Source organism: Mustela nigripes, chromosome X (genome assembly GCF_022355385.1).
Source record: "Mustela nigripes isolate SB6536 chromosome X, MUSNIG.SB6536, whole genome shotgun sequence".
Taxonomy (NCBI): domain Eukaryota; kingdom Metazoa; phylum Chordata; class Mammalia; order Carnivora; family Mustelidae; genus Mustela; species Mustela nigripes.
Window position 1 is genome coordinate 1,937,823 of NC_081575.1, and position 24,162 is coordinate 1,961,984.

The 24,162-nt window shown below is 60.1% G+C and overlaps 1 protein-coding gene and 1 long non-coding RNA gene across 3 annotated transcripts in view; one reads left to right on the forward strand and one right to left on the reverse strand.

The window, feature by feature from the left end:
• Positions 1–24,162, reverse strand: part of ATP2B3 (ATPase plasma membrane Ca2+ transporting 3) — a 59,441-nt gene that overhangs the window by 14,925 nt on the left and 20,354 nt on the right. Inside the window, exons 3-21 of one of the 2 annotated variants that reach the window (XM_059385669.1) lie at positions 23,390–23,587; positions 23,022–23,279; positions 22,609–22,734; positions 21,811–21,936; positions 19,152–19,193; positions 17,704–17,868; positions 17,145–17,359; positions 16,265–16,507; positions 15,614–15,855; positions 13,384–13,618; positions 11,168–11,347; positions 10,962–11,049; positions 10,303–10,409; positions 9,471–9,662; positions 7,592–7,805; positions 6,267–6,478; positions 5,132–5,239; positions 3,783–3,965; positions 2,390–2,628 (exon numbers count right to left, since the gene is read on the reverse strand). In XM_059385669.1, coding sequence (XP_059241652.1) covers positions 2,509–2,628; positions 3,783–3,965; positions 5,132–5,239; positions 6,267–6,478; positions 7,592–7,805; positions 9,471–9,662; positions 10,303–10,409; positions 10,962–11,049; positions 11,168–11,347; positions 13,384–13,618; positions 15,614–15,855; positions 16,265–16,507; positions 17,145–17,359; positions 17,704–17,868; positions 19,152–19,193; positions 21,811–21,936; positions 22,609–22,734; positions 23,022–23,279; positions 23,390–23,587 — 3,254 coding nt within the window. In that variant the 3' untranslated portion in view covers positions 2,390–2,508. Of the gene's footprint in view, positions 1–2,389; positions 2,629–3,782; positions 3,966–5,131; positions 5,240–6,266; positions 6,479–7,591; positions 7,806–9,470; positions 9,663–10,302; positions 10,410–10,961; positions 11,050–11,167; positions 11,348–13,383; positions 13,619–15,613; positions 15,856–16,264; positions 16,508–17,144; positions 17,360–17,703; positions 17,869–19,151; positions 19,194–21,810; positions 21,937–22,608; positions 22,735–23,021; positions 23,280–23,389; positions 23,588–24,162 lie in introns of those variants that run through there. The other variant, XM_059385667.1, reaches the window with a different exon arrangement.
• On the forward strand, positions 6,407–7,646 carry LOC132007494 (uncharacterized). Its single transcript, XR_009401373.1, has 3 exons — positions 6,407–6,492; positions 6,901–7,027; positions 7,567–7,646. It is a non-coding gene; the product is annotated as an uncharacterized LOC132007494 (long non-coding RNA).

The following is a 24,162-nucleotide window of genomic DNA, read 5'->3' on the forward strand; positions in this document are numbered from 1 at the left end:
ATGGGTGGTGAGAACCATGTGGTGAACTCGCGAGGAGTCCCAGTGTCTTCTGACTTCCTGACCCCATCTTTCACTGGCCTGGAGCTCTGGGAGGTGAATCAGACCTGTGGCTGAATGTTTCCTCCTTGGAGACGACTGTGTGCCCAGGCTGTGGGACATGGCACACTTTTGGCTTCCTCTTTGGGAATGCCTTGTAGGGATGCAGTTGGCGGTGGGGTAGGGGGGGTGGCGGGGCGGGGCAGAATCTTTTGACCTTACAAGGTGGATCTGACTTCTGGAAATTGCCATATGGTTCACAGGATGACATGAGCAGCAAAGCAATTCTGGCTCCTGATGCAAGCTGGCCACCTACTCTCGCCTTTGTGGGACCGCTAGTTTCAGCCAGGGTCTGACACGGGGCCAGGCTTCGTGGAAGCAGGCAGCTTGAGTGCTCGGACTTCCCTCGCCCCAACCCAAAGGAACATGTACATCGTTTTGACTCCGAGACACGTGGTAGAAAAGACTTTCGCCCTCTGTTGCCGCCGAGCTCCACCGAGACCCACGCATAAGGCGCACTGAGCGGCCACAGGGGTCTGGCACAGTGTCTTCTGTGCCCCAATGCGCTGGAGGAAGAGGACCCGTGCCGAATGCCACCCTCTCTTGGGGGGGGGGGCTCTTCTCCCTGGATGGCCAAAAGGTCTCTAAAATCTGTCTTGAGAGGGCATTCCTAATGGCAGCAAAGGCAACAAGGGAAGGAAAAGATGCTTTTCCTGCCCCTGATTTGGCCTCTCCTCCCGGTGTCCCGATGGGATGATAGTATCAGTCAAAATACCTCAAAATTGCTCCCCACCCCACAAAATTTCAGTTGCTGCTGAAGCTTCTCTCTGGTTCATAATGGAACGGGGAGTAGACCACGTTGTGACCGCTTCGACAAGCTCCATGTGCTCGCTTTTAAGGACTCTTTTTTATTTGGGAATGCTCCCACCCAACTCTTTGGCGTATTGCTATGTTAGTAAGAAAGGATGGGGACAGCAGGTAGCAGGTTATACAGAATGCCTTTACTTAGCAACATGAAAAGCTGTGCTGGCCTCCGCAGTCTGGGGAGCAGCTCTGTTGTTCGCAAAATCCAGAAATCTAGGGCAACTCCCTTGGCTTGGGGTACACATACGAGCTGGGGGACTTTATTTCTGTTTTTCAAGCAGGTATATTTTGAATCAAAAAGAACAGATGCTCTTAAATTAGCAAAAGTAGCTAATTGGTTCAGCGTTCTTGAGGAGCATGAATTTATGCTAGTGGATCAGGGGACAGAGGCGCTCACTGGGTGACCTGCGGTGAGGCCCCGTCTCCCTGGGCCCCCCTTCATCGTGTACAAAGTAGTGACCTGACTAGCTAGTGTCTATATGGGCGGTGATAATCAGAACGACCTGGAACTCCCAAGACTGAGTGAGGAGATCTGCTCCACTAGCCAGGCAGCCAGGCAGCCCGAGAGCCCCCAGGCACATGGAAGACCCTGACACACAGCTGGCGGGCGCCCGCCGACCCCCCGCTGCCTCACCCTGGGCAGGGCTGCTATCTCAGCGGCTGGAAAAGCGACCACCAGCTTGGGCTGTGATGCTCCATGCCCCGCTTCAGCTATCTCAGGCTGGCTCTCAGCTCCGCAGCTGGACCGGGGCAAGACAGACAAGAGCCCATGGGGCCAGGATGGGGTGGGCAGGGACTCGCAGTTGGGTGTGAGGCAGTGAGGGGACACCTGGCCATCTGGCTATGAAGTTATTCCTGCCCCTCCCCTGGGCACTCAGCGTTCCATTCGGACCTGAGACAGTCTTCCCTGGCCACGCTGGCCTAGGGGTTCGGGACGCGAAGAGGAATGAGCCCGAGAGCTGGCGAGAAGCCCCTTGCGTCTCTGGGCAGCTCCTTCAACATGGACTCTTTGGAGGCCACCTTACGTGCCCCTACTATATCCCAGAGCGCTGGGAGCAACCCAGGACCCTGCGGCTTTGGAAAGTTCCCCAAAGGACTCGGCTCCTCCCTGAGTCCAGAGCCCTGGGCTGAGAGCCCCGATGGCTGCGTGGGGCCTACGGGGGCGGGCGGGGGTGGACTCTGAGAAGGCTTCACGAAGTGGTGCTGCGGGAGGAGGAGACACCCCAAAGGAACACAGGGAGAGCTGGGGAGCCCCGGGCCAATGGGTGACTGGCACAGAGGCAGAGCGAATGCACGTCTGGAAAAGCAGCAGGGGTGACAGGGCCACAGGGAGGGTGGGGTGAAGCTAAGAGGCAAGGGCTCGAAGGCCACGGTCAGAACTCTGGACTTGACCCTTAAGACATGAAGAGAGGATACAGGGGCCATGGTGTGGATGGGGTCATCGGAGGGGCGAGCAGAACAGAGGCTGGAGAAGCAGTGGGAGGCTGAGAGCGTGTGGTGGAAGGCGAGGCTGGGCCCTGGCGGGGGGTGCTGAGCCTGAGCTCCATGAGGCAACAACCGGCGAGCTCGTACGCAGGGGCGCCAGACCCCCGGCGGGGTAGGCACTGGCTATGGAGGGCACTTCGGGCAAATTGTGTAAAAGGTTCTCTGCGATGAGCCTGTGTGCCAGGCTGGAGGCAGATCTGGAGAGAGGTGTGCTCTCAGGTCATGTCCCAGGCCCAGCAGTCCCTGTGGGAATCCGGGGGAGGGCGGGGCTAAGCGCACGGCCCTGTTCTTCCCGCTGGTGGGACTCCCGGGGAGGAAAAGCAATTGTGCCTAGGTCTGGGGCATGGGGTTGGGGGTTCTGGACGGAACACAGAGAAAGACTGGAGGTGGGGCTTTGGGAGGCATGGGAGTGGCAGAGAGTGACAAGTGTCCCTGGGGGCTCGGGAGGCAGAGACAGTGGGGCTCTTCTTTCCTTCTCTATGGGGTCCAGTGGCCCCGGGTCTGTGGGGTTTTCGGCATGCGAGGCTGAGGAGCAGACAGGGGGACGGAGGGGACAGCGAGGCACCAGAGAGAGCAGGGCTGCACTTAGGGAAGGGCGCTGGGAAGAAGCCTTGACGCAGGACGGAGGGATGGTCAGCGTGCGGGAGCTAGGAGCAGGTCTTGTAGGCCTTGGCCACCACTGCCTCTGGGACACTGTGGGCAGAGGCCAGGCTGTGGTGGGATCATCAGCGAGTGTGTGCAAAGAATGTAAAAAGCCAGCAAGGACAGAACATTCTGGCAAGAAAGCTAGCCGGGAAGGGTTTGCTCGTGAAGCCTTGGAGGTTGCCCGTGGCCGAGTGGGCCTTGTGACCGTCGGACTTTACAGAGGCCTTGGGCTGCACCAGTTCTGATGCGTGGCCACACACTCAGTTCTGAGGCGCACAGCAAGGCCCCAGTCTGTGGCCGGGTTCTGCTCGCATGGCGCTCACAACGAGCCCGCGACGTGGAGCTCACCAAAGACTCTTTGTAACCGGCAGCTGTCTCCTCCCAAGAACGTCACCTCCCTGTGGCTAGGCTGTTCCCAGCAAACCAGGCAAGGCCCAGCAGCTACGCAGACAGTGGGCAGTCTGTGCCCTCTAAGAAGCAGTGACTGGTCACAACACACACCTTTAGCTGACGCCTGTCCCCAGCACAGGGAGGGTTCCCTGGGCTCTGAGGGAGGTGGCAGAGATAGGCAGTCACAGCCCCGTGCCCACCAGCAGGCGCACCTGGGAATGGCCCTTGTCCCCGTGGCAGCAAGACCCAAGGGTTTCCCTGCTGGTAGGGGGCTCGTCTCACCCACTCTGTGCGACTAGCTTGCTTGCCGCCCTCTCAAGGTGGGAAAGGCAGAGCAGCCGAGTGGCGCGGCGGCGGCTTACCTGTGTCTGAATTCGATTGAGGCCGCGGAACCAGAGGATCTGGCCTCGGCGGAGCTCCCGCTCAGCGTGGTCGATCTCTTCTTCCCCTTCGGCCAGCTCCTCGTCAGTCATCTCGTCCTTCCCAGGCCCGTGCCCTGCTTCCTTCAGGCACTTGAGCTGGCTGGTGGGGATGGTGGCGATGACCTGGGGGACGAGAGGTGAGGGACAGCAGAGACAGGAGGCTGTCAGAGCAGGGCCGGTCCCTTCACGGTGGGAGCTCTGCTGGGGCCAGCAAGGGACCCAGACCGCCCACCTCCTCGTGACAGAGATTGAGGCCAGTGTCTGTGCCGCATGGCTTCTTCAGAGTCTCTTCCCTGCAGGCAGAGTGGGGCGGGGACAGACACAGACACACACAGACACACACAGACACACACACACACACACACACGTCCTGTTTTGGCGCCTTGAGGCTGCAAGCCTGGACCAGCTTTGCCTGGGACCAAATACCCTCCAGAGACTCCCAGAGTCTCCCTGGGGCCGAGCTGGGCCACACACTCAGCTTCGGGCCCCGGGGGGACGGGTGTGTGCGGAGACCGAGGTCAGCCCCTCAGGAGCTCCAGGCTGATGGGACCGACCACCCCGCGCTCAAGTCCCCCCACAGCAACGCTCAGGGAGGCTTCCCTGGTGGGAGCGCCCGGGGCGGGCTGTCACCCCCGGCTGTGGGAGCAATGGCCTGGCCCCGGGGGCCTGGAAGCTCCCGCCTGGTCTCTCCAGGCCCGGCCCTGCATAGGCTCGATCTTGGACTTCCAGCCTCCACAACTGTTTGAGCCCCGTCTGTGCTGTTTTGTTGTGTCCGAGGTGACGGAGACACAGGGCAAAGTGGGTCGTGGGCTTGACCTCCTGCACCGATGTTCTAGAGCCGCAGAGCTCTCGGAGGCCTCTCATGTGCCTGGGGCCGGGGCTGTCTCTCCCTAACGCAATCTTTTTCTCACGGCTTTAACTGCCAAGGCCTTGAGGTGTCTGACTTGATGCTTTCTCTTTGCCCCTGGGAGGATGCAGCTGGGTGTTGCTTACTTCCAGCTGTATGGGGACTTCCCAAGCCCCCCCAGGTTAGGCGACAATGTTTGGCTTCTCTCACGAAAGGGGGAGAGGTGGATGACTTTTTTTTTTTTTTTTTTTGTCTTGTCTCTGCTGACACCGTCATCTGCCTGGGTCCTGTTCTGCGGTGCTGCCGACCCTGAACACACCGACTGCTTTCCCAAGCATGGGCCTCAGGGCACCCTGACCCCCCACATCGTGGCCACCACTGGTGCTGTGGTGGAGACAGGTAACGCTTGGGGCCGGGAAAGGAGGACAAAGCAGATACTCACCTGTCCCCAGACCAGCTCCCCGACACCAACGAACAGGCACCAGAGCCACTGCTCCGTGGACAGGGGGGAGCAGCTGAAGGGCTTTCCGCCGAACTGGACGATGACAATCTGCAGGGGTGGGATGAGAGGGTTAGGGTTAGGGGGTTAGGGTTAGAGGGTTAAGGTTGGGGTTAGGGTTAGGGTTAGAGGGCTAGGGTTAGAGGGTTAGGGTTAGGGTTGGGGTTAGGGTTAGGGTTAGGGGTTAGAGTTAGGGTTAGGGTTAGTGTTAGGGGTTAGGGTTAGGTTTATGGTTTGGTTTAGGGTTAGGGTTAGGATATGGGTTAGTGTTAGGGTTAGGGCTAGGGTTGTTTTTAGGTTTAGGATAGGGTTGGGGTTAGTGTTAGTGTTAGGGTTACGGTTGTTTTTAGGGTTACGATAGGGTTGGTTTTATGGTTAGTGTTAGGTTTAACCCGTCACAGCTCCGGAGGCCCCTCCTCCAGCCATCAGGGACCACATTTGCATCTTCTAGAAAATTGTGGCTTTCACATCTGCCCAGCTGGACTTGCCTGGGCCTCCTCCTGCCTTGTTTAGCCTTCCTTGGGAAGAACCTCCCTCCCTGGGGTGAGTTTCAAATAAATACATTGCTTTATCCAGAGTCCACACTCCGAGTCGTGTCACTCTACTTTCCTCTCCAGGCCACTGGTCCTGGTTTAATTAATTAGGGCCAGAACCCACACCACCTGAACCCCACGTTTCCCCCAGAAATTACTTATCATCAGCCAGCTCGCCCCATGTAGTTTCTCCCCTAGAAACCATAGTAAAGGCGCCCAGCCCCCCCGCTGTCTCATGACTGACCCGGGGTTCCCCTGGATGTACCGCGCCATGGGGAGTATCCTGGCTTGTTGCCATCACTAGACCTCATGTTTTCTATTAATACCCCCCGCTTTTGAATGCTCGGCTTCTCCCGAAGGGTTGGCTGTGCCACGATGTTTTGAAAGTGTGGAGAGAGGATATGGGGTCACAGGCAATGCTGGCAGGGGCTTGGATAGCAGGAGGGGCAGAGGCTCCTTTGAGCGGGAGTGGCAGGCCGCTAGCTGGGGCGGGGCACGGTCCCCTGCTCTCCCATCTGCTCTAAGAGTGGGGTCACTCCTCCTACCTGAATCGCAAAGGTGCCGAGGACGATGGTGCAGAAGATGGGGTTGCTGAAGATGCCGTGAAAGACATTCCGCTCGCCGTGGATCTTGCGGGCGTTGATCTCGTTGAAGAGCTGCATCATGACGAAGGTGTTGAAGATGATGGTGTAGTGCTCCGAGGGCGGCGAGTGCAGGGGTGCATTCCTTCCGCTGTCGATGTCGAAGAAGAGCTCTCCTGCAAGCCAATGGGTATGTGGCGGGAGCTGAGCCCCGAGCAGACACGGCTCCCAGCAGGTGCCACCTGAAGGATGCTGGGGCGGGGGGCTCTGTGCCGGGTATGAGCCGAGGGAAAGTATGGACTCTCACCCTGCAGCACGAGCTCGCAGCCAAGGCCCGGCCCGTGGCTCTGCTGCAGAAAGCGCAGGGCAGAACGAAAACGCCAAGACAAACCGTGCATGCCCACTTGAGGTGGCCGTGGGCTGGGGAGGCATCCGAGGCTGTGGGCTGGCCCTCCTCGGCCCTGTCCCTAAGCCTGGACAGCCAGGCAGAGGCCCTCAGGCAGGGCACAAGAGGCTTCTGCTCCCCAGAAATCAGAGAACAGCCCACTGACAGGAACACTTTCCCCACCCCTGACCCACTGTGACTCCTGTCCCTCAGCAAGCTCTGTCCTGGAGGGCGGCCCTGGTGGCTCACCGGAGTGCCCTGACATAAGGGAGAGGGACCACGAACAGACAGACCCCGCCCTGGTGCGAAAGAAGGAAACCGCCGGATAGAGCAGCCATTGGTGAGTCCCCGGATGACCTTCTCTTCCTGCCCTTGCCCCCGTCTTGCTTCCTGACCCTCAGTCCTCCTCCCCCTTCTCCTCTCTCCGTCTTCCCCTCCCTTCCTGTACCCCCCTTCGGCTTCCTCCTCCTCCGTCCCCATCCATCCTCCCCTTTGGCTATCCCTCCTTTGCTCCGGCCTCTCCTTCCTCCTCTCTGTCTTCCTTCCTCTGCTTCACCTCCTGCCGCCGCTCTGTCTCTGATCCCTGCTCTTCCCTCCGTCTCCCGCCACGTCTCTTTTCTCCTGATCCTCCTCTTCCCACAGCTTCTAGCACAGCGCTCTTGTCATTGTGCCCGGGAGAAATGGCCGTGGGATGCGTGGAGGGATGGGTGAAGGTTGAGCTCTCTGCAGGCAGCTCTATGGAGCCGTGGACAGTTTCTCAGAGGCTCGGGGGGCCTGTGACCCCTCGCCGGGGCGCACGCAGAGAGCGACGGCAGGGAGGGGTCCTCAGGGGGACCTGGGTTAGGGTTCCTGGTGATCATCCTTCCCTCGAACCACCAGACGCGATGCCCTGGGGTGGACTTACCGACGAACAGCAGCGTGAAGATGATGGCGAGCTGGTACACCGCGTGGCCCAGGATGTTCTTCATCATGGTGCGAGAGATCAGGGGCTTGTCCCTGCCGTACGGTTTCCGCAGCAGCAGCGCCTCGGTGGGTGGCTCCGTCGCCAGGGCCAGAGAGGCAAACGTGTCCATGATCAAGTTCACCCACAGCATCTGCACAGCTTTGAGAGGAGAGTCCTGTGGAGAGGAGGCAGTCACTCTCACGCGGACCCACGGCTCCCGGGCAGACACTCAGCTTGGGGGCCGTGTCACTGGCACGACGTGCAGCGAGTCCGACCTTCCCAGAAAACTGTGACATCCCCATCCCTGTTGTTATGGTTCATAACACGTTTTCCGATTCCTGCTCTTAAAATATTGCCAGTCTCCTTTCTCCCACCTGGTAGCAGTGACCCAGGAGCTGGGCTCCCGACAATCAGTGGGATGTTCACAAGCCCGGTTCTGGGGTATGTTGCCCCAGACTGCGATGGGTGCTCTCCTGAGCTCTCCTACACCCAGGGGGTCTGCCCGGCACCTTCCTTCTCATCACCTCCGAGTCGGTTAGAAATAAGCCTCACAGGAGGGCCACATACTGTGATTCCATTCCTACGAAACTTCCAGAAGTGACAGATCCACAGAGCCAGAGAGCAGGTGAGTGGGTGTCAGGAGCTGGGGGAAGGGAGAGGGCATATCAGCTTTGGTGGGCACGACACCGCGAATGCACCGAGTGTCACTGAACCACGTACTTCCAAGCGGCCGTTACAGCGCCCGGTATGTGATGTGAATTTTATCTCCATTAAAAGAAACTTTCAAAGGGAGACAAATGCTGGACACTCACTAATGGGGAGAATTGGACTGTGGAACACAGGGAAGAGGGGTGCCTGGGTGGCTCCGTCGTTAAGCGTCTGCCTGCGGCTTGGGTCATGATCCCAGGGTCCTGGCATCGAGCCCTGCATCGGGCTCCCTGCTTGGCGGGGAGCCTGCTTCTCCCTTACTACTCCCCCTGCTTCTGTTTCCTCTCTTGCTGAGTCTCTCTGTCAAATAAATAAAATCTTAAAAAAGAGAGAGAGAAAATGGGGGAAGAGGCTCCTCCAACGGATCAAACACGGAGTTCCCGTGGGAGCAGCACTCACCCTCTGGGAGAAGCGAAAGGTCCACACAAAGCCCTGTACACGCATATTCATGGTAACGTTATTCATAGTCACCAAAAGGTGGAAATGACCCGAATGCCCACTGATGGAGGAAGGGACAAACGAACCACGCTCTCTCCAAACAATGGCGCTTTATTCTGCCATTGAAAAGAACAAAGTACCGCTCCGTGCTGTGCCATGGATGGACCTTGAAAACACGATGCTGAGTGAGAGGTGCCAGACACAAAAGACCACATGTTATTTGATTCCATCTGAATGGAATGTTCCAGAATGGGCAAGTCTGTAAAGTGAGAAAGTAGTTCCATGGGGGCCCGGGACTGGGGGAAGGGGAGTGACTGCTACTGGGGATGGGGTCTTTTCAGGGGCGATGAAAATGTTCAGGACCCACGGTGAATGTATGAAATGCGACCGAAGTGTGTCTACTCTCAAATGGTGAAGTTTTTGGTATGTGATTTTTATTTCAATTACAGAAAAAAAAAAAAAAAAAAAGCGTGCAACAAAGGAAAGTCCTGGCTCTCGCAGCGAGCCCCCTGGCAGGCCCTCATCGTCCTGCACACTCCTGGGAGTGAGGTCTCCCGGGCTAGATCTCCACGCCGGGCTCCAGGTGCACAAGGCAGGAGGGGTCCGGGAAACCGGCTGCCTCCCGCAGGCCCCCTGGGCTTGTGGGAGGGCGAGCCCAAGGTCCTCCTCGGGCACAGCGGTCCCCAGTGCCCACCTGAGTAATGCAGGCACCCGTGAAGGCCACGATCACAGCCACCACATTGACGGTCAGCTGGAACTGCAGGAACTTGGAGATGCTGTCATAGACGTTGCGGCCCCACATGACGGCCTTGACGATGCTGGTGAAGTTGTCATCGGTCAGGATGATGTCTGAGGCCTCCTTGGCCACGTCAGTCCCTGCGATGCCCTGGGTGGGGGTGGGGGTCGCACACACAGTGTCCATGGGCCCCTTCCCCAGCCCCCATGATCACTCAACCTACCGGAGCCTGCCGCCTGACTTGGCTTCCAAACAAGGCTCCCCAGCAGCTAGAAACAGATGTTCTAGTCCTACTCCAAGCGGCAGGTCATCTCAGGGCAAGGGAAGGGGCTTTGCTCATAAGCAAAGAGGGAGCTGCCACCAGGGCCACCGATGTGGCCTCACATACAAGGCCTGGCCGCCACTGTGTGGTCACTGACCAGGCTTCTGTCCAGTGTCAGTCTGCTACAGAAGGAGCTCCGGGAGGCCTGGGCGGGTTCGCCTTCGGCAACCCAGCTCGGGGCTCACGGTGCCAGCAGGTGGCGGCTTGGTCACCTTCTGGGCCCCAGACTCTGGGAAGGACTGGCCTGGGTCCCTAGCGCCTGTCCACGGTGGGCTACGGTCAGCATGGCAGAGCACAGGTGCTCTTTAGTGGTGGGGAAAGGGGCCGCTGGATTTCCGCACAGCTCGGTGTAGAGGACTGTGGGGCCGGGGCCGGCCACCTGAGCAGCAGGGCTGGGATTTACAGAGTGACGCGAGGCCCTACCTGGGGTGCTACGCCAGGTCAGTGCTGGGGGGGGGGGGGGCTTACCATGGCAAAGCCCACGTCTGCCTTTTTGAGGGCCGGCCCGTCGTTGGTGCCGTCCCCAGTCACGGCCACCACCTGCCGCTGCTCGCCGGCGTTGCTGTCGATGATCCCTGGAATGTGGAGCGGGTTAGCGTTAGGGTTCGGGTTAGCGTCTGTGCCCTGGGTTCCTGCCTGGGGACTGGAACCAGTCAACCAATGCTGCTTGACTCCTGGCTGACTCGGGAAACCCTTCGAGACTGTGACTGGGCCAAGTGCCCTCAGTCCTCCGTGCTTTGGCCACCTTTGTGGTGAACTCCCTGGGCCTAGCGAGGTGATACCCGGGGGTGGGACTGGGTGGAGGACAGGGGCTCAGCCCTCTATGGCTTGGAGAATTGTCTCCCTTTCCTGGGCCTCAGTTTCCCCATCTGTTACAACGAGAGGCCATCCTCTACTGGCGTCTTCCACTCATGCTGTTACCCCAGAGAAGCCAAGGGGCGGGCCATTACCCCCACTTCCCTGACGGGGAGACTGAGATTCAGCACGTCCGTAGCCCGGACCCCACTTCCTAGGCAGGCCCTGGAGCCGGGCGTTGGGAGTCTGGGGGCGGACCACAGCCAGCCAGGGGCATGGCACCCCAGGCGGGGGAGGGGCAGCGGCAGGCCAGCATGGGCAAGCTCCATTACCTTTGACCAGAGTATGCTTGTCGGTGGGAGACGATCGCGCGAGGACCCTCAGCTTGGGCCACACCTTGTCCAGACGCTCCTGTTCTATCTGGGAGAGGGAAGCACATAGATGTTGCAACGCCTGGATTGGGGGTGCTGAGCAGAGGTTGGGGGAGAGGTCGCCAGAACCCTGGACTGAGTGGGGAGGGCAGGGGGCCGCGAACTACCTCGCCCTTCTCGTTGCCGATGCGCTGGTTGAATTCCTCCCCCTCCAGGCACAGGAAGTCCTCCCCGGGCTGGATGATGCCACACTTGGCTGCAATGGCTCGGGCTGTGTTGATGTTGTCCCCGGTCACCATGCGGACTGTAATGCCAGCACGCTGGCATTTGCGGATAGCTTCGGGGACCTGGAAGCGACAAGAGAGGTGGGTGTGGCCTGTGTCTGGGCTGTCCCCTCTCTTCCCAGATGTGCAGCCCCCTTGCCCAACCATGCTCCCTCTGAAGGGGACCAGTGGGGAAAAGGGGTTTGTCTGCTTTCCCGCCTGGTCCACACTAAGCCGGGTGCCTCCTTCATTCTCTCAGCAACCCCCCTACCCCTGGGTGCTTCCTCCATTGGGCTGGGCCCCAGGACCAGCCACGACTGGGACCCAGGCCCCGATGCTTCCAGTAAGGGGTGCCTTTGGAGTCGTGTGAAATGGAGACCCAGGACTGCTGAGCCCCGTCAGCTCTGGAAGAATGAGAAAGGAACCTGTGTCCCCCAGCTACCCTGCCAGATGGCAAAGCTGATGGCAGGCCTGTCCCTTTGGGATCCTGACTTGGGGCAGGCTCCTGGCTATCAGCTGGCTCGTGGCCACGCTCTGGGCCCCTCTCACTTGTCCCCCTTCCACCCTGCTCCTTCACCCAATATAAACCCTGAGACGTTTAGAGCCACAGGTCTTATGGGATAAGGTACTGTCCCTACTCGTTAGTGGACACGGAGCAAGAGGAGGGGTGCCGGCTGGGGGTGCGGTGGCGAAACAGCGGCGGTCAGGGTCCTGGGAGTAGGGGAACACTGGCCTTTGGGGTCTGTGGCACATTCTGACACCCAGCCCCCTAGGAGCAGCACCAAACACCAGCCAGGGGCCTGCAGCCATGCAGGGGTGTGTGTGGGGGGTGGTGGCGAGCAGCTCTGTTTGGAAGGGAAAGGTCGCCAGGTCTGCGAAGGGCAACGCAGCTCTGCAACTCCGCCTCACTGTGCGGACACAGGCCTCCTCCTCTGTGCCTCAGTTTCTTCCTGTCCCCGTGCTCTCCTAGGCTGCTCGCCACACTGTCCCCCTTAGCTAGACCTGTCCCTCTGGGTGCTGCTTCCTCCCAGGCAGGCTTCCAGTCTCCTCGGAACACAGGGGTGCACCATCATCAACAGCCCGCGGCCACCGTCCGGATGTAGCAAGCACTGACTTTTGAATCGACGGTCTTTGGTACCTGAGCCAGTGTGTGAATGCAGGCTGTCTCCTGAAGGAGGGCCCAGAAGCTTCTCCTTGCTGGTGTCAGCAGCCCTAAGGGTGGCTCCTTATGTTTCCTTATGTTTCGTTCATGTTTCCAGGCTAATCAGTGGGATCACGGTGGCCCCTCCCTGCCTCACCCTCTTCCTGTGGGAAGATCCACTCTGGGGATCTCCCGTCTTTATGGAGCAACAGGCCTCCCCACTGTTCCTTTGCTCTACGGCCTGCTCAGCTGCTGCCCGGTTTCTCCTTCCCTCTGTAGAAGAGCTCTTGGTAAAGACGTCTACACGGGGCAGCTTCCGGCCTAGACCCTTCCTCCATGTCCCTTTGAAGGCTCCTGTCCCCATCTGCCCTAGCTGTGCCCTCACATAAGGATGCTTCTGGAATCTCTCTCCTGCCAGGACCTTCCTTCTGCTTTGAGCACTCCACTCCCACTTGACGTCTCCATGGGGAAGTCCTGAGCCTCACTCGGCCCCAACCAAGTCCTTGACCGAGAACTGCCCCTGCCCCTCAAACCTGTGTCCCCTCGGACTCCCAGTCCAGTGATGGCTCGGCCACCCACCTGCGTCTCCCAACCAGAGCCCTGGGAGTGGTGCCTGACCCTTCCCTCTCCCTCGACACTCCCTCCAGCCCATCAGTCCTGCGGGGGTCACAGCCGTCAAGGTTCTACTGGCGCTTTCTCTCACCTGGTGGAGGCAGAGCACGAGCCAGGCCTGGAGGCCCCAGATGTGGGCAAGGGCGCGACGGTGAGGGAGATTGCGTGTGCCGGGGACGTCTGATCTGGAGGACCCCGAGGCCCTGCCCTGGCCCACCTTTCCTGACCTTTCTGGACTCCAACAGGAAGTAGTGTGTAGCAGGGAAGGCAGGAGAACGAGGCCGTGCTGTGGAGGCCCGACGGGACAAAGGGCTGCCCCTCCACCTGTCCAACAACCTAGGCTGCTCGCGAACGAGTGGGTGGCTACCTCGGGCCGCACAGGGTCCTCGATGCCCACGACGGCTATGCAGGTAAGGTCGCCCACGACCTCGTTTTCCTTGTCCCAGTCGGGCTCCTGAGCGGCAGAAAAGTCCCGGTAGGCAATACATATGGTGCGGAGGCCATCGCAAGCCATGGGCTCGATGATCTTCTTCACCATGTCGTCCCGGTCGCGAGGGCGAAAGCTGCGCAACTCACCGTTGCTGTTTAAGATGTTGGTGCACCTGGGGCGGGGACACAGCAATGCGAGTTGGTGCGAGTGAGGCGCGGGGAGCTGGAGTCTGAGTCCTCCATCCTGCGTGGCAGGGAGGCTACTCCGGGACGGAGGCCTTCTGCTTCTGCGGGGCCCAGTGTCCACCATCCCCCCCCCATTCCCCCCAGAACCTCAGAATGGGACTTGATTTGGGAATACGGTTGTTGCAGAGTTAGGATGAGGTCATACTGGTTTATACCGGGCCCTTAATCCCATGACTGGTGTCCTTATAAAAAGAGAAGAGGACACATCGAGACATAGACACGCAGGAGGACAAGGCAATGCGAAGACGCGGGCAGAGATGGGGGTGACAAAGCTATAGACCGAAGGACTCCCTGACTGCTGGCCATTGCCAGAAGCTGCAAGAGACAAGGAAGGACCCTCCCTTGGCTTCTGGAGCCCAGAACTGTGAGAAAACGGGTTTCTCGGGAGCCTGGGTGGCTCAGTTGTTAAGTGTCTGCCTTTGGGTCCTGGGATGGAGCCCTGCATCAGGCTCCCTGCTCAGCGGGAAGCCCGCTTCTCCCTCTCCCACTCCTCTTGCTTGTGTTCCCTCTCTCGCTGTGTCTTTCTCTGTCAAATAAATAAATAAAATCTTAAAAAAAAAAAAAGAAAGAAAACAGGTTTCTCTGTTTTTAAGCCATCAGGTTTGTGTGGTTCTTGGTCCCGGCAGTCCCAGGAACCAGAAACTCATAGATTTGGGTAGGCGAGGACTTCACTCAGGGAAGTCTCACAGCATTCCCAGGAGAGAGGGAAGTGTTCGTGTTGTCTCCGTGTAGGAGGGAACGGAGGCTCTGGCAGAGGAGTGACTTGACGTTCACATGCCAGCAAAGAGCAGAGCCAGGGCCCAACTACAGAAACCAGGCTTTTAGCCCGAGAAGAAGGGAAGCACGGAAAGAAGGTTGAGGCCTCCTGATCCAGCTGGGATTCGGACAGATGGCTTCAGGGAGGAGGTGGCCTTTGCCCCTGGGGAGTCTGTGCCTGGGCAGACTTTTGAGGGAGAACATTTGAGTCTTAGCACGTGACTCAACAAGAAAGGTGGACTTTGGGGGTTGGGGTACTTGGAGGCTTTATTGGGATATAAGTCACCGTCACCACAGCCAATTTTAGAACATTTTCATTACCTCTAACAGAAACCCTACGCAAGTGACACAAGAAATAAAGAGATAAACTGAACTTCATCGCTGGAAGATACTGGTGAATCCGGGGATGAATCAAGAGGGTAAAAAAGAAAAAAAAAATCCAATTGGCAGAGTTAAAGGACAGCCTCGGGGGTGAGAGCGGATATTTACAAACCAGGCGTGTTACGGACCGAGTGTCCGGCATAATCGAGAGCTCTTGCAGCTCAACATAAAAAACCCATAAACAATGAAACAACAAAGATGCTCTGCTCAAAGATGAGCAGAGGAATAACTTTTTCTCCAAACGGCCAGTGAGGGCATGGAAAGGTGCCAGCATCACCGGTTGTCAGGGAAGTGCAGACACAAGCACAGGCTGTAATAGCGGTAACAGTGATCATAATTATGAACAGAGAATAACACATGTTGGTGCCTCCTGAGAAGGTAAAACTCTGTTCTCACAGGACCCAGCGCTTCCAGTCCTGGGAATAGGCCCTGAAAACACATATTCGCCCAAAAACGTGTCCACCCCTGTTCATGGTGGTGAGTGTCCATGACAGGCATATCCACGGAGAAAGGAGATGAGTGGCTGTCAGGGGCTGGGGAGGGGAGGTGGGAGTGGCTGTTTGAAGGGGACAGGGTTTCCTTTGGGGGGTGATGGGAAGGTCCCGCAAGCGCCATGACAGCACACGACTCTGGGAATATACTCTATATTTGGGAAAGCGATTAAAGCGGCCAATCTGACGTTCTGTCTACTTTACCGTGATAGCGACCCCGGCAGCCCGCATCGTGGGGCTGGCCGCCAGCCCGTGGGGTGCCCGGCCCTAGGTTGGCCCTCGGTGCCCGCTCACTTTTTCAGCAGGATCTCCGAGGCACCCTTGCTGAAGAGGCGGAAGCCGCCATCGGGCATGCGGATGACCGTGCTCATGGACTTGCGCACAGAGTTGAAGGTGTAGACTTTGTAAAGCTTATCTTCCGGAATCTGCTCCCGTACAGGCTGGAAGTCCCGCTTCAGGTCCAGGACAAAGCCCAGCAGAGCACACTCCGTCTTGTTGCCCACTTGGCGTGGGAGGGCGCCTTCTTTCTCCGGAGGCTAAGAGGCAAGGAGGAGATGCATGGCACAAGGGGGCCCGAGTCTACCCTCCCCGCCGCCCCTAGGGAGCCCCCCCACCTGGCTGCGGCCGCCTTGTCGTCTCTAGGGACACCTTGTCTGGCAGGGAGCTGAGGATGGCTTCCACGGGGACTAGATGGGCAGGCTTCCCACCAGGCACTGGGCTTGGAAGGGGTTTCTAGATGCTGCATGTTTTGCCCAGCAGCCAGAATAGGAGTCCAGAAATGAGGTGGAGGCCAAGCAACATCCCAGAGACCACTGTAGCTCTGCTGCAGGCTCTCAGGAGAGCCGAGGGAGGCTCTGGGGACAGCTCTTGCTGCAATTTCGGGCCTGGCCCCCTTCCTCCATCCCACCCCAGCTTGGCCCAGCCGGCTGCTCGCTCTCTGCTCACTAGTATTTTGGTGGTGTAGGCACTGTTGATGGAGATGGCGTGGACCAGCAGGTCGAGGATCTTGGGGGTCAGGGTACTGGGGGCTGGAACTTCTTTGTAGTGGGTGTCCCCAAGGTAGGACTGGACCACGGTCATACGGTTGGTGGTGAGTGTGCCCGTCTTGTCTGAGCAGATGGCAGTGGCATTGCCCATGGTCTCACAGGCATCCAGGTGGCGGACCAGGTTGTTGTCCCTCATCATTTTCTGTGAAGGGCACAGACAGGGGCTTGGGTAGCCTGCTGGCCTCGGAAACATTGTCCCATGGGGTACGGGAGCAAGAGGTTGTCAGCATGTCATGTGTGACTCTGTTCTGCCCTACTGGCTTTCCGTGTGGCACTGACAGCCCGGGGCGGGGGGTTCAGTCAGCTGCTACATGTCCTTGCTGCTGGGCTGATGGGCTGACGGCAGTGCCCAAAGACAGAGCTTGGAGTGGTTGCAGGCTGGGAGGATGCTCATCAGATAGGCCAAGCAGTCAACCCTGGGAAGCCGCTCTCCCCAGAGCACAAGTGGGGCTTCCCTGCTGCCCAGGACAAACCCTAACCCTAACCCTCTCAGATCATCCCCAGTCTATGCCATCTTCCACCCACTGTCTCCCAGTGTCCTCAGCCCTCTTCCTTTGCAAGTGACACCGGCACTCTCAAGTTCCTGCCCTCATCCCACTGATGTCAGGTCCATCCCACTGCCTGCCCACTTTCCAGCACCTCCCTTTCCCCTGACTGATCCCAAACTTTCTCCAGCCCATGCCACACCAAGCTGCTGAATGGCTTCCAAGTCCGCTTTCTGGGTCTGTATCCGGGCATCAAGGGGTTCTCATTGCAATTGCGTTTTTTATTATTATTACCTTGACGGAGTAAGCTAAGGAGATGGTAACAGCCAGAGGCAGGCCCTCCGGGACAGCCACGACCAGCACCGTGACACCAATAATGAAAAACTTCACAAAGTACTGCACGTAGACGGGCGTGCACTCGGCCAGCCATGCCCGGCCGTCCACGACGAAGGTCTCAATCACGAAGTAGAGGACCAGGATGATGACAGTGATGGCGGACATCACCAGTCCTGCCGGGGTGGGGGGGGGGAGGGGGGGCGGCGCAGGGGCCACAGGAGGTGGGGTCGGGATGGGGAGTGAGCGGGGTGAGGGAGGGAGAGAGCGAGAGCGAGGGGGACGTAAGGGAGCCCGTCCGTCCGCTCCCGTGATGCACCCCTCCTACCCCTCCTGTGGCCCAGCCGCGTGGAGGTCTGGAACCCACACTCTCTGACTGGGGGCTGCTATAGACCCTGATGGCCACGGCTGGCCCTGGCGGGTCCCCTGACGGCCTGGCCCACAGGACCCCTCACAGCCCTTTCCCGCTCCCGCTTGCTCTCTGTGGCCCCGCCTCGCTCGCACCCCACGGCGGCCGCACCTGCTTTCCCGATCTGCACGGCCAGCTTGGTGAGCTTGCCCTGCAGGACCGACTTCTCCTTCTTGGGCGCGCTGGCTTTCTTCTTCTCCCGTTCCTCCGTCTCCCCGCCCTCTGCGCTCTTCAGGGGCTGCATTTCCATGGCAACCGCCCCATCCTGCTTCTTAGCTGCACCCGGAGGAAGCCCACAGCCGAAGTTAGGGTTAGCTATAAAGGAAAGCGCGCTCCCCGAGAGGACACAGGGCTGGGGGGGGTTCTCTGTTTTCTGAGTATGACATAGCCCAGGGGCTCTCTCCTCTCCCTCCTGTCCCCAAGCAGCCCAGGCCCTCCTGACCGGGGGTGGGAGGCTCCGGCGCTGCCGTTGCCGGGGGCAGACGCGGTTCTCCGGGGACCTCCCAGGAGAAAGAAGACAGACACAAGCACGAGGAACTTGGGCACACAGACATGGTGGCCAGTCCCATAAGGCCCCAAATCTTGATACCTGACAGCAAAGGCCCGGGGCCCAGGGAACGTTCCAGAACCTTGAGGTGACCCACTAGCCCACTGGTGTCTGTTCTCCCAGCAGCCTCTTGAGTGGGCACCTTGACCTCCGTCAGGAACCCCGCTCACCATGCACGGCCCCTGTTCTCTCCTCCCGGAGCCTCTCCTCTAGCTGCCTCTTCACTTTCGGTCTGGAGCAGGTGGCCTATCCATGTCCCACCTCGAGGGGGCACCCAACCCCACTACTCATCCTTCTCTGTCACTACCCCTGTCCCCACACAACGGAGCTCTCGGTGCTCCTGACGCCACCTCCATGTCACGCATCACCCGCCGTGTCACGCCGCCAGCTGCTCCGTAATGCTTCCGGTCTTCCCACCCGTGCCTTCTCCCCGTGACTGCCTGAGACCCCCTCACCACTGACTGCTTTCCCCAGGGGCCTCAAGCCAGAGCCCACGGCCTCACTGATACTCAGTCCCCGGCCAGCAACGGCCCCTCTCCACCCCGGCCTGGGACCGTGGCCGTCAGGCTGCCCCCGACCCCGACCCAACCTTAGCTCTCCTCTGAACTCCAGGTTCCTTGTCGGACCCTGTCTTGGTCTCTGGGTCCCCGGGTCCCACAAGGCACCAGAGTCTTGCCCCTGGGTCTGTGTCTCTGAACTGTGATCTTGCTTCGGCCACCTTGGCTTCCCCAGTACCTGCGCCTGACCGTGGACAACCCCCGTCCCATGGCGGAGTCTCAGCGCCTACCAGGCTGAGGGGAAAGTGGGCATCGGATGGCCACCTGTCACCCTGCCTCAAAGGTCCGGCTGAATTGGGACACCCATAGGCCTAAGCCTCAGTCGCCTGGCCAGGAAGCCAGCTCGCAGGTGATTCTCGAGTGAGGGCTTCTGGCCTCACTCAACTGCTCTGCGGGTGCTGCTCCCAGAACTGAAGCGGGCAGCCCCCCCACCCTGTGCGCAGGGCACGCGTTACCTTTGGTCTGGCTACTCTCCATTGCCCCGTCCTGCTGCTTGCCTACAACAGAAGAGGAACGACAGACACGAAGCCTTGAAAGCATCACTGTGGGACGATGGGGCACAGGGCAGGGACACACACAGTGAGGCCAGAGAGCACGGTGGAAGGCGGGGAGAGAGTGCGGAAGGCTCCGGGCCCCTATTACCCTCTGATGCCCCATCACCACCTCTCGGGGCAAATGGGCGCCACACTCTAGGCTTCCTGACTGAGGCCCCAGCCCTCCAGTGAACGCACCCATCCCCCCGTGCCAGCCCCAGACAAACTGTGGGCCATGTGTGACCCGGCAATGGGAGGCTTCTAGAAAGCCTACCACCATGTGGAGTTGGAGCTGCCAGCTGTCTCGTCCCAGCTCTGTCACCTTGAGCAGGGCCCCCAGGCTTCGATGTGTACTTGCCCCAAGAAGCAGCTTGAACGCTTTAGCTCGGGGTCCCAGCGGCTAGCTCTATGAGTGCTTTGGAGGGACAAAGCAGCGAGACTCTAGAAACCTGCCAGCTTCAGGTGCCCGCCTGGCACCAGGCTGCTGGGCACCTAGCCCTGGAGGAAGCGACACGGTGTGGGACACGCTGGGTCCCAGGTGGACCTGCGGGGGGTGGCCGTCCATGAACCTGCGGGGTGGCTGCCGCAAAGCCCGCAGCTGGGTGCTTGGGACTGGGGCAGTGAGTGGCTTCCAAGGCCAAGATGGAGAATGCTGGGCTGCGGCCTTGTAGGTTGGGCCCTCTGTGAGGGTGGGGAGGTTCCGAAGGGAAGATTTCTGGGGGCAGAGGAGATGCCTGTAGACACACGGTGACCATACAGCGCAGTGAGGAGTCGTTGTTGAAAACTCTGGGGCCGTGAGGGCCCACAGAAAGGTCAGAGGCTGCAGACAGGACCCAGGGAGGCCTCTAGAGGAGGGAGGGGGTGTGGGATGAACACTACAGGAAGAGGAAGACAGAAGCCAAGGGAGGGGAGGAGGGGCAGGAGGACATCCCAAGCAGAAGGGTGACTAGGAGTCAAGGCCGAAAGGCAAGAAGCTGGTCGGAGGGAAGCAGGTGGGTCCGGAGCACTGGGCTGATAGACACAGTCGAGAGGCAGCGAGGGTCAGGGCATGGGAAACCCAGGGAAACGCACTGGGAGTAGCTGCTGGAGTGGCTGAGCCTTGGACTGAGACCTTGATGGGGAATTGTGGGTGCTGCTGCCCCTCCCCAGACCCTGGCTAGCTCTGCTCCCCTCCTGGGCCCCCCTCGGGGTTCCCCTCCTCCAGGAAGCATGCTGGTGAAGGTGCTTGGCCTAGGGGAGCTGACGGAGACGGGGCAGAGGAACCAGAGCCAGGGCGGGAGCTGGGGGTCCCTAGGGTCCCTGGGGCCCCTAGGGGGGTTTAGTCAAGGTTGGTGAGGAGGGGCCCAGAACTCAGTGCTGAAGACCACCGACATTTGATGGGCAGAGCTGGTGGGGGGGAGCCCGTGAAGGAGGGGAGAAGGAGCACCCTGCCAACGAGCCATCATGGTGTCAATGGAGGGACCCCAGGCAGTGAGCTCGGCTTCCCGGGAGGGAGGGTGGGGCCTCCAGCCCAGCCCCAGCGGAGGCCCAGGGCTGACTGCCCTACCCGCCTGCCTGCCGAGGGACCCTAGTGAGCTCACTGTGGGCGGCAACTAGGCTGAGCCCTGCAGAGAGAAGAGGCTTGGTGTGGCAAAGGTGGGCAGGGCCCATGGAAGCGTCTAGGCAATGGCTGGTCATCTGTCTCCTCTCTCACTGCCTCCAGGAGCAGGGCAGGCTAGGGCTGGGGACACCAGCACATCCTTCCTTGCTGACTTGCCCCTTTGTTGCCTGTTTTCTGGCTCTGGGGGCCCTGACTGTCTGAGCAGGCCTGGTGGCCGCAGGCTTCCAGACGTGCTCTCCCCACACAAGTGCGGGTTCTTTGTACTTCTTGTGGGCCCGAGTGAATTCTCTCCGAGGCACACATCTAGAAAATTCCGCTCCCCACCTGGTTTGACTGCAGGAGCAGCCTGAGGGGAGACCCAGGTTAGAGCAAGGTGAGTTGTGAGCTGGTCCCGGTCCTAATCAAAGAAGATGGTGGGGTCCCGACTCTGGGGCTGGGAGTCTGGCGTGGCGGTGGCACTGAGGACAGCCATGCCTGGGGCACATAGCAGTGGCAAGAGGAGGCAGCAGGATGGCCATGTGCTTCTGGGGAGTCCAGTCCATTCTGCTTGGGAACCTTCTAGCTCTGGCCATATGACCCCCCTTTCCCTGGCTGCCATGTTGGTGGGGTCCCTTAGCACCTTACTGGTGGCGCCCTCCCAAGCCAAGGTGGCTAGCCCCTGTCCCTCCAACCCCATCCCCGCCCAGCCAGGGCACTTCCCCCACCCTGGCAACACACTTCCCAAAGCCTTCGGGGAATAGCTGCCCTTACACAGAACTGGGGGGCCCGCCGACCTGCTGGCTCTGGGGCAATGACCCCAGGAGAGGGGTCCCCGAAAAGAATCAGAAGAGCGGGTATTACCTCCCACCCCTGAGGGCTGGCTCTCCCTGGAGCTGGAGTAGGGGATTAGGCCAGCAAGATATAAAGGAAGAAAGAGCAGGCTGCAGAGACAGAGGGCCAGCCCCTGCTGGCACTGGGAACTGGAGGTCACCGCTTCCTTACCTTTCTTATCCTTCTTCTCCTCTTCCTCTCCACCAGCTCCAAGCAAGGTAAAGATGATGCCTGTCTGGGAGTTCACACCAACGGCAGTCACCACCATTCTTCCAGAACCTTCCATGACATGAGTACCTGGCAACACAGGGGAACCAGGACAGAGATTTACTCTGCTGGTAGGAGGCATGCTGAACACCTACAGGTTCTCTCGCAGAAATCCCAGAAGCAGGGACTCAGTGTTTGGAGGCCCCTGGGGGCTATGTTGACCCTAAGACTAGGCTGAAGCCTCATTCCTGGCTCGGAGGGGACCTGGAGGCCCCAAAGGAGCAGCTGCTTTGCCCAGAGGCCCAAGATGAGGTCCTCTTAGGGCCCACCTGGGGCCTCCAGCCTCTCGGTGCTGCTTCACACTGCATTTGCCACTGGGATAAACCCTGGGCTAAGCCCAAACCTTCTGGAAAGGGAACACTACCCCCACTGGCTCTTCTTGAGTGTTTGGGCTGGGGAGGACCATAGCACTGTGCTGACCCAGAGTCAGGCCTCGCCTCTGAGGGCTGTGGTCAGGAGATCAGGGGCTCTTCAGGGGTGGGAGCACCCCCTTCCTGTCCCAGTGGCTGGAGCTGTCCCCATCATGCCTCCCACAGTCTGCTCTGGCCCCTTTTGGGGACAGGGCAAAATCTTCAGACTCTTCGACCAGAAGGGCTACTTAGGAGGCCCTGGTTGAGGGGGCGGCCGGCCCACGTGGCCTCCAAGGCCGTGAAGCACTGAGCTGGTCCAGGAGGTGGCCTGGCCAGTGCCCGGAGGCCTCACCTGAGAGCAGCATAGGGTCTTTGTCCGCTGATTTGCGCACGTGATCCGACTCGCCGGTCAGGGAGCTCTCGTCGATCTTGAGGTCGTTGCCTTGGATGAGCACGCCGTCGGCAGGCAGCAGGTCTCCTAGGGCCAGCCGGGCAGCCGGAACCACAGGCTGAGTGTGGATCCAGGAGGCCCCCTCCCAGCTGCCTCCCCCCTGCCTCGGCGGGGGGGGGGCTCGAACCCAGTGTGCGGGGCCCGCTTCTCTCGGTCTCCTCCTTTTTGGGGAAGACTCACCCAACCCAGCCCCGTCGTCCTGCCCTTCTGGGGCTCTGTCTCCGGCTCGAACTCCCACCTTCAGCCCCTGTGCCCCCACAGGTGAAGGCCCACGTGCTCCTGGGCGGGGGAAGGCCCGCCGTGGAGGCGCTCACCGTACTTGACCTGTGCGATGTCCCCCACCACCAGGGCAGCCACAGGGACCTGCAGCAGCTGGCCGTCGCGGATGACTGAGAAGCGCTGCTCCTGCTCGATGCGGCTCTGCAGGCCCCGGAACTGCCTGTCCTTGCTCCAGTCGTTGAAGGCCGTGACCAGCACCACGCAGCTGACCGACAGCAGGATGGCGGCTCCCTCGATCCAGCCGGCCTCGGCCTCCCCTTCGTCCTCCGCCCCGGCTGACACGTTCCCGCATGCTGTGCCCGAGGACGGCAGCGAAGGATGGCGGGCCGGGACAGTCATGCTCCGGTGCCTCGGCCCGAGTCCCAGCCCTGCCCTCCCGCCGGGCCCCCCTCTCCCCGCTCACCTTCGCTCTCCTCTCCTGGTGGTGCGTAGAAGGAAAGGCCCAAGGAGACGACGGCGGCCACTTCCAGGATGATCAGGGTCACGTCCTGCAGGGCCTCCCACACCAGCTGCAGGAAGGTCTTGGGTTGCTTGGGGGGGATGAGGTTCTGCCCGTAGATCTGCCTGCGCTTCTCCAAGTCGCTGGCGTTGTTGGCCAGGCCTGGGGGGTGCAGGAAGAAGAATGGCTGAGACCAGCGGCACGAGGCCCTGCCCGTTCCTGCCCCGCTTGCCCACAGGGCCCAGCCCTGGCTCCCGCCCGAGAGCTCCTGGAAGGCGGACCGGCCCTGGCCTGGTGCCGCAGGCCTTTCCACAAACTCCGAGGGCACGTATGTCCAGCTGCCCGGACACAACACACAATGGTGTGGGGCCCCTAGTGGGCCCGGGGGCCAGATCCTTCCCCCATAGGCCCAGGGATGTGGATGGGGTACACTGGGCCCCTTCCGAAGGGACAATGACAGCCAACATGGGGAGCGAACAGAGCGGACCCAGCTGGGCCTGGGATGAGAACAGCCAAGGCTTTCCAAGGGGTGCAGGGCTTCGTAAGAGACTGGGCCGGAGGGGCTGAGGGCGCTGTGGGTGGGCCGACGTATTCATACCAACCCTCCAGGGTTCAGAGGAGGAAAGGGCCTCGTACCCACGAGTCGGAGCTCTTATTGGCAACCCAGGAGTCCTGTGCTGTCCTGGTCACTCAACCCCAGGCCAGGATGGCAGGAGCCTCACAGAGGCTAAGCCACC